The sequence below is a fragment of the Leucoraja erinacea genome, chromosome 1 (genome assembly GCF_028641065.1).
Source record: "Leucoraja erinacea ecotype New England chromosome 1, Leri_hhj_1, whole genome shotgun sequence".
In the NCBI taxonomy this organism is placed as follows: domain Eukaryota; kingdom Metazoa; phylum Chordata; class Chondrichthyes; order Rajiformes; family Rajidae; genus Leucoraja; species Leucoraja erinaceus.
Window position 1 is genome coordinate 104,722,290 of NC_073377.1, and position 9,164 is coordinate 104,731,453.

Below are 9,164 nucleotides of genomic sequence, written 5' to 3' on the forward strand. Positions count from 1 at the left end.
GGCGCACCACATGATGAGACAGCCAGATATCGCCCATGGATTTTGAACATCCAGAGGTGACAGGGAGTCACCGCGCATCACTACCTGCGTCAGCACGCATCACGCCGCGTCACGACCCAACCACGACTCAACAACCTCTTTTCAGGCTGTCGCCGAAAATGTCACCCAAGTGGGACAGGCCTTTCACGCTGTGAAACTTAAGGGCAAGGCTTTCGAAGGCGATGTCGGCGGCAAACTTCTCCCTGGCCAGATTCTCGATCACCTCGGGCTCGAGCCCGCAGTGCTAGAAGAAACTGACCAAGCCCGAGCAGGCTCGGGAGAAGCGGCAGCTGAGGTCAGAGTGCGAGCGCCATAATCCGCCTTCACCAACCCGCCGCTTGAGCGGCTCCTTGGGGCGACCTGATGCTGCTTCTCGTGGCGCTTCTGGCATGGTTACTTGTGCACCCTGGGATGCAGCTGGCCTGGTGACTGGTGCTTCCTGGGGCGCTGCTGGTGTGGTTACTTGTGCACCCTGGGGTGTTACTGGCGAGACTGCTAGTTCTTCCTGGAATGCTGCTGGTGTGGTTATTTGTGAACCCTGGGGTGCTGCAACCTCTGTATCCTCTGCTAATTCTCCCCCTTCCGACGTTGCTGCTCCCGTTGCCAGCCTCTGCTTCTTGTCGCCCCAGCCGCTAGAGCCGGGCAGGAGCCAACTGACCAGGCTGTCACTGCCCTTGAAACTGTGGGCGCTGCTGGTGACTGCCGCTCCTCGCACAAAAACTCGCACTTCTGCCGGTACATGACCAGCGAGTCGGGCCTGCGCTGCCTCTTGGAGCTTGAGCGACGCACAATGTCAGGTGGGAGCCCCAATGCCAGGCGGAGGCCAGGTAAGTCTTCATTCTGCTGCTGGCCCCGCTGCCGCTGCCTTCCTCGGAGGCAGAGCTGCCCAAACCATTGGACTCCACTTTGCACCCCTCGCCGTCTGGCTCTTCAAGTACTTGACCTTGTCGGCAGCCAGTCTCTCCACGGCGCTCTGCCAACTTCGCCTGTCCCCCTCCATTTGACTGCGGAAGTAGCCAGGACCCTTGCACATCAGCCTGAGCGCCAGAGAGATGCTTGCCTCAGGCGGCATGCTTGCAGTGGGCGCGATCTCGCTCGGCATCTTACTTTGATCCAGCCAACGAGGACAAACACGTTTTCACATCCACAAAGAAGGAAAGACCAGAACTTCCACGAGCAATGACAGTCTGTCTGCAATTGCCTTAATCCACATTCACTATGACTTTGCCCGTGACTAGGTTTGCGCAGTTACATTCTTGGAAAATGGAACTGGAAAACATGATTTCTGGCTAAATGGTAATATTTGCAGGCGTGCCACGAGTGTCCATCACCTGCAGCACTATGCCAGGACTTCCATGAGCAATGACAGGCTGCACTCGCCATAATGCACATTCACTATGACTTTGCCCATGACTTGGACAAAGTGGTGAATAGGTTTGCACAGTTACATTCTCAGAAAATTGAACTATTTCATGTTGAAGTTGATGTGATGTGAAGTTGTTAGGTCAGTAGGATCATTAAAGGTGCACTGCACACACTAACATGGTCTAACAGTAACAGGCAATCAAATCAACACACAAAACATTTTCTAAAAAAAGGTATTCTTTACTGCAAAAACTTACGGTATTTTATTTGCAGTTTTTGCATGCTCCTTTATAACATTTTACGTAACATTTTACACCAGTACAACTTGATTATTAAAACAAGGACAACAATTCTTGATTTAAAAAAAAACATAAAAAACAATCATCCCATTCCACCCACTCATTACTCTTGACTCAACCAAAATTATTTCTGAAATATTGGTCATAAATTTGGTGCAAAAATGCTCCAGAATAAGGCTCAGAATGTACCAGAGAGCATCTAAAATCCCAGAGCTTTCAGGGCCCTTAAACGGGCCCTGGAACCCGGACGCAAGGGGCTCCCTACTTGTGATGTGTGCTGCATTCACATTATTTCACATAAATTTTTTGGAATCCTGTCATGCCACCCCCCTTTTTGAAAAGCTTCGTACCGGCCTGAATCTGCGAGGAGTTTGTGTATTCTCCCTGTGACCATGTGGGTTTTCTCTGGGTGCTCCAGTTTCCTCCCACATTCCAAAGACAGGTGTGTAGATTAAGTGGCTTCTGGATATTGCCCCTGGTGTGTAGAATGCAAAAGTGTGATAACATTTAACTAGTTTACGGGTGATCGCTGGCAAGTGATAGGTGGATACAGGTGAGGGGGATTTGATGGGCAGATGGGTAGACAAAGGTGAGCGATGCAGAGAAGATTAAAGGTTGTGGGATACGAAGAAAAGAGGCCCAAAATGTGAAGCCAGAGGAAGAGGTAGAGGGGAACGGAAGGGGGGAGGGGAAAAGGTTGCTAATTACCTAAAATTGGAGAATTACATTTTCATACTGTAAACTACTCATGTAGAATATGAGGTGATGTTCCTCCAGTTTGTGTGTGGTCTCACTCTGGCAGTGATTTAGATGGTGATGGCCTGAGTTCAGCAAAGTGATTGCCTCACCTTCTGCATTATTTCTAAACTTTCATACTAGTTTATACCCATTGGAGTTTAATCCCATTTCAAATGTTGTCAAGACTTCGTGTGGCATAGTTTAAGACATATTCAGTACACAAGTAAAAGGAGATACAAGATACTGCATAAAACATCTTTGAAATGTCAATATGTCAACAATAGAAATCATACATTTCTGCTTCAACATGTTTTACATTACCAACTTCCTTAGAAGGCTTAAGAAGTTTGGCATGTCCCCAACAACTCTCACCAACTTCCACAGATGTGCTATAGAAACCATTCTATCGGGATGCATCACAGCATGGTTTGGGAACAGCTTCATCCAAGATTGCAGGAAATTGCAGAGAATTGTGGCCAGACCATCACACAAACCAACTTGTGTAAGAAGGAACTGCAGATGCTGGTTTAAACCAAAGATAAACACTAAAAGCTGGAATAACTCAGCGGGACAGGCAGCATCTCTGGAGAGAAGGAATGGGTGACGTTTCGGATCGAGACCCTTCTTCAAACCAACTTCCCTTCCTTGGACGCCATGTACACTTCATGCTGCCTTGGCAAAGCCACCAGCATAATCAGTTTCACCCTGGTCACTTCTTCTTCTCCCCACCCCCATCAGGCAACAGATACAGAAGTGTGAAAACAAATACCTCCAAATTCAGGGACAGTTTATCCCCAGCTGTTATCAGATAACTGAAACATACTATCACCAAGTGGAGAGCGATCCTGAGCTATCATTTACCTCATTGAAGACCATCGGACTATCTTTGATCAGATTTTACTGGATTTTATCTTGCACTAAATATTATTCCCTTTATCCTGTATCTGTACGATTGTAATTATATATAGTATTTCCGCTGATTGGATAGCACGAAACAAAAAGCTTTTCACTGCACTTCGGTATACATGTCAATAAACTAAACTAAGTTTCTTGGTCTCTGATTTAATTTTTTTTGTTGGTATTTAAAGACTTCCTATGTTTTCCAGTGGATATCTTTTCCTTGACTTTCTCGTTTTGCTCAGGGCTTAATTTCTGACATCTAATGGGACTTCTTTCTGATCAATCTTCTTTCTTTTGGACATTTTATGTTGGATTTATGTATAATTTATTTTAGTGTCTGTGATGCTGCTGCAAGCAAAATGTTCATTATACAGGGCTGCCAACTTTCACGCATTGAGCGTGAGACTCATGCATTTTGCCAAATTCACACGCTCTCACACTCTGTTGTGAGAAATTTTGTGATCAACGAGAATTTCGAAACTCATATCAACTGCATGGACCGCGGGTGTTGGAGAGCCGGGGCTGAGGGAGGGATGGAAGCAGAAGCAGCGTCAGGGGCTGATGCAGATGGAGAGCCGGGGCTTGTGAGTGTTTGCCGGGCTGGCGAGTGTTTGCCGGGTTGGCGAGTCGCTCGCTGCAGCTCCAGCCATGAAGCAGCCTCAGTGCAAGAGTCCCGGGTCATCGGAGGCGTCGGAAGCATTGCGCCACTGCCGTGAGAGTCTCTGTGCCGAATTTGCCCTGGTGACCGGCATGGATCAGGCTGTGGCTCAGTGCACAGTGGCTGCTGGAAGTAGGTACCAAGCACTGGGTAGAAACGGTGGAAGATAGTGGCCTTCAAATGGGGGTGGTTGTAGAAAGCTTCCTGCTTGCCTGCTAGATTTTCAATTACTGTAACTGCAGGAAAAATGTTCCTGATGTTGCGGGAGTTCAGAACCAGGGGTCACAGTTTAAGAATAAAGGGTAAGCCAGTTAGTACTGAGATGAGGACAAACTTTCTTCACTGAGAGTTGTGAATCTGTGGAATTCTCTGCCACAGAAGGCAGTGGAGGTCAATTTACGATGTTTTCAAGAGAGAGTTACATTTAGCTCTTGGGGCTAGCGAAATCAAGGGATATGGGGAGAAAACAGGAAAGAGGTACTGATTTTAGATGAACAGCCATGATCATATTGAATGGCAGTGCTGGCTCGAAGGGCCGAATGGCTTATTCCTGCACCTATTTTCTATTTTTTTATGCTTGAGTATATGGCAATAAAACTCGACCACTTGATTTTGAAGCATTCATGCACAGTGGAGGTATAATGTAGTCATAGAGTGATACAGTGCGAAAACAGGCCCTTCGGTCCAACTTGCCCACATCCGCCAACATGGCCCAGCTACACTCTCTGCTTTTGGTCCATATCCCTCCAAACCTGTCCTATCAGTCCAACTGTTTCATAAATGTTTGGATAGTTCCTGCCCCAACTATCTCCTCTGGCAGCTTGTTCCATACACCCACCACCCTTTGTGTGGAAAAAGCTACCCCTTAAAAAGTTACCTTAAAAATACTTCAAATAAAAAACATTGAAATCATACTTCTACAATGCACTAAAACATTATTTTAATACATCAAATTTCAAAACATCCCTACCATGAGAGGGGGGACACCCCTCTCCCACACCCTACCCCCACTCAGTTGCTCCACTCCCTCACCGGATACCCCCCAAGGCCAGTGATCAGTGATCGCTCAGCTCCCCCCACTTTCAAAAATGCACCATGGCCCCTGGTTCAGACAGAGAACACTACCAGATGTGAGCGGGGAACTGAGGCCAGTTGTCCGTGATGTCTGGATCCCAATGCTCAGCGCTTCATGTTTTGGAGTTGGCTAATGTTATTGATTTGTAATTAGCCTGATTTGTAATTAGTTGACAAAACCTTAATTTTTTAACCCAGAATATCCAGGGGGATGGGATAAGTGTAATATTAAAATGACATGCAAGGTGTCAGGCTGTCTGTCACAACATACAGACAGCCCCAATAACCCATTATTTCCGTCAGTTAAATATTGGGTAGGTAGCACTATTGTCATTTGCCACTCAATTATTAATTTTTTTTACCTCACTGACTATTTCTAAACCACCTAACCTTTGATAGGTTTAATAAAAATGTCCCCAATCTTGTTGTTTTATTAATTAAACATGTAGCTGAACATCCTCAAGGAGTGTAATCAGATGGAAACTGGTTCAAATGCGATGTTTAAGAGCTGGTTCAAAGAAGGGGCATATTTTAAAGTAGTGACATAGTTACTTGCAGGGGAATGTGTGAGGAGGTTATTATTTGGACCTGGACATCTGAAGATTCAAAGTTTAATGTAGTAATTGTGTTGATACTGACTCCAACCAACCACATAATGAATATCATCCATCCCGGAGGTTTTATTTTTCTGATGCCATTTAAACTTGACTTGGATTTCAATCATTTCAATGTAAATTGAATGGGGAATGGGGAGCATTGGAATGAAAAATTGCCTTCAGTACATATTAACTGTAATATAATAATGTATGCATGTTGGTAGGTACAATCAAAACAAAGATCTGTTTATTATTGTTGTGTTATGAATACCACAGAAAATATTATGTACTCTCAAGATCACATTTAATAGAATAATATTGCTTAAATATATAGCTATTGGACTTTGCATTTCTGAAAAGTCCCAGCTGAGAGGAAGAAAGCAAAATACTGAAAATATTGGGGGTGAAAATGGCTTCAGGACAGTTTGTTAGGAAAATTAAGGAAATGGTAACATAATACTTATACAGCTCAGTGAGTATAATTTTATGGATGAGAAACTGCGTTCAACTAATTGATGACGTATTTGACAAAGTAACTAGAATGTTAGATAACAAGGAAACCAATGGATGTAGCAAATTTGTTATACAAAATTTGGTCCGTGAAGTGCCCCATAAAAGATTACCGCATTAGATAAGCACCTGTGGACTTGAACGTAATAGGTTAAGTCCAGGGGGTCAGATATGGGGCTTGATGTGTGGGCCAGATATATTGTCAGTGCAGAGGGGCTAGGAGCAAGGCCACGTGTGCATCCATAGTCAAGGTCTGGAATAGTACTAGGTCTTCTGTCAAAGCTGGGACAATGGGAGTGTTCAGCACTGGGAACCTAACCAGGTGAGCAGCTATGAACAGGGTAGAATAGGGGGCCAGGTGTAAGGCTGGACTCATGGTCAGGAATGAGAGAAGGTATGCAACTGGAGTCAGGGTCAGGAGTAGTACCAGGTGTGCAGTGAGACCCAGGTTGGTCAACATGGGCCAAGTGTTTGATTATAATCTGATTTTCATACATGAATATAATAAGATCATTCATGTGCTGCACGTGTTGATCAGAGCCTGGCCCTACTGTGGAATGTAATTAGGAACGTAATTTAGCCTAACCTTATTCATAGCTAATCCAATTTAAAGCATAAATATTGCATTCAAGTGTAAGTTAAAAGACAGTATGCCCCAGATTGCACAATTTCAAACTGAAAAATGCAAAATTTTGTCCCCCCCCCCTTCAGTCGTTATACTCCCTCTGGCTTGGTCTCTCGCAATTTCTCACTCCCAACTCTCACCCAATGTTGGCAGCCCTGCATTATACTTCTACCTCACCATAACTTGTGCATATGACTGTAAACTCGACTTGATCAAATACCTGTAGATGCAGGAAATCTGAAGTAAAATGAGAAAATGGTCACAACACATCAGGCAGGACAGCACTGGCAGAAAGCAAAAGAGAATTGACCTCTCAGGCCTAAGGTCCTTTGGCTGCACTGGGAAAAGTAAAAAAAGAGAGAAAACTAACATGCTAAAAGGAGAAAACTAACCTCCTTTCTCTCTCTCAATGTTCTTTTCACAGACACTGAGTATTTATAGCAGTTTCTGTTTTTTTCCTCTCTCTCTCAGGAGTGAAGTTAGGAAACACTCCTAATCTGCAAGGATGGTGGAAATGTCTCAGATTTTCCGCGTCCATCATGAGTCATTAATTTTAAGTCTAAGATTGATCAACCCTAACTATAAAGGAAAATGGGAAAAGGAAGGTGTTAGGTGACAGATTAATTATGAACAATGGGGTACATGGCTCACTGCCGTTCCTGTGCACCCACATGATTGCATTTGATGTAACAGGTACCATATGTTAACAATTAAAAAAAATACACCATAAGTTAAAGACAGCATTATAAAGTATGTGTTGTGTACAGTGCCTGCCTCTTACAACCCACAGTTCTCAATACATTGCTGGCATCCACGGAGATGCTCATGGGTGGTTTTACAAGGTGTAGGTAGATACTAGACTAAGTGGGACCCGTTGGGTCCCAGCATCACACGGGAGGGCTGGTAATCAACGCAATATTCCACCTCTCCACCAATTCTAATACTGCTCGCCAGTGGAGGGGGCTGTCTGTTGCGCTATCATGGGTGTTGCGGTCTGAAGGTACTGGTTTCCAGAGGGCTAGTATAGACATTGTGGGTCGTATGAATACTTGGGCTGGCATCCAACTGTTGCAACGATTTTAAAAGCCAAGTCAAGGCAAACAATTGGGCTGCAGCCACCCGACAACCAAAATTCATTTTGTGAACACAAACTTGTCAAAAAGTAGAGGCAAACAATTGGGCTGCAAACACCCGACAACCAAAATTCATTTTGTGAACACAAACTTGTTAAAAAGTGCTGCAGCCACTTTACAGCCGCATCGAGGGGACTCACCGTGGAGTAGACGTGCGTTCAGTGTTATTCACAGCTCAGAGAGCCGTGACCTTCTCGCTTCCTAGTCTGGCAGAGACTGAGAGAGGCACGACACTTCCTGGTTTTATAGTCCCTCCCCGTGCCGCCAGTGGGGGCAGCAGAGAGAATGGGGAATTTTGTAAAAACATTAATATCACTCTAATTTTTCATCGACGGAACAAATCCTCCGCACTCATACGGCGGAGGGGGGCTCTGAGCGAGGTGGCCAAAAATGATGGCCGTAGGTGACGGCGTTCTCTCGGAAATCGCAGCACAGTCGGCCAAAAGCGGTCAAGATCAGAGATTTAGTAATATAGAAGATAGATAATGAGCACTTAGCTGAGATGGGAGGTGACGATTCGGCACCCAGAATTATACCTGAAAATTGGGCCTCGCAAGGTTCCCTGCAAACCCGGGGTTGCCATGGTCGAGACTCTTTTTCAGACTTCTTATTTCCCTATAGACATTAGACAATAGGTGCAGGAGTAGGCCATTCGGCCCTTCGAGCCAGCACCGCCATTCACTGTGATCATGACTGATCATCCACAATCTGTATCCCGTTCCTGCCTTCTCCCCATATCCCTTCACTTCTTTATCTTTAAGAACTATATTCAACTCTCTGTGTGAAAAAGTTTTTGCTCATCTCCATTCTAAATGGCTTACCCCTTATTCTTAATCTGTGGCCCCTGGTTCTGGACTCTCCCAACATCGGGAACATGTTTCCTGCCTCTAGAGTGTCCAAACCCTTAATAATCTTATATGTTTCAATAAGATTCCCTCTCATCCTTCTAAACTCCAGAGTATACAAGCCCAGCCACTCCATTCTATCAACATATGACAGTCCCACCATCCCAGGAATTAACCTTGTGAACCTACACTGCACTCCCTCAATAGCAAGAATGTCCTTCCTCAAATTTGGAGCCCAAAACTGCACACAATACTCCAGGTGTGGTCTCACTAGGGCCCTGTCCAACTGCAGAAGGACCTCTTTCCTCCTATACTCAACTCCTCTTGTTATGAAGGCAAACATGCCATTCGCTTTCTTCACTGCGTGCTGTACCTGTATGCT

The 9,164-nt window shown here is 45.0% G+C and overlaps 1 protein-coding gene across 1 annotated transcript; it reads right to left on the reverse strand.

Moving 5' to 3' along the window:
* Window positions 1–283: 283 nt before the first annotated feature.
* On the reverse strand, window positions 284–1,141 carry LOC129694250 (protein FAM110B-like). Its single transcript, XM_055631276.1, has 2 exons — window positions 932–1,141; window positions 284–814 (listed from the first exon to the last, which is right to left on the reverse strand). Exons 1-2 carry the CDS (start codon window positions 1,139–1,141, stop codon window positions 284–286), a joined length of 741 nt encoding a protein of 246 aa, XP_055487251.1.
* Window positions 1,142–9,164: the final 8,023 nt, after the last annotated feature.

Coding starts and splice junctions, on each gene's coding strand:
- LOC129694250 (XM_055631276.1), bottom strand. CDS start 1,141: ATGCCGAGCGAGATCGCGCCCACTGCAAGCATGCCGCCTGAGGCAAGC. Junction 815..931: donor GTGCAAAGTGGAGTCCAATG/GTTTGGGCAGCT, acceptor GCGTCGCTCAAG/CTCCAAGAGGCAGCGCAGGC.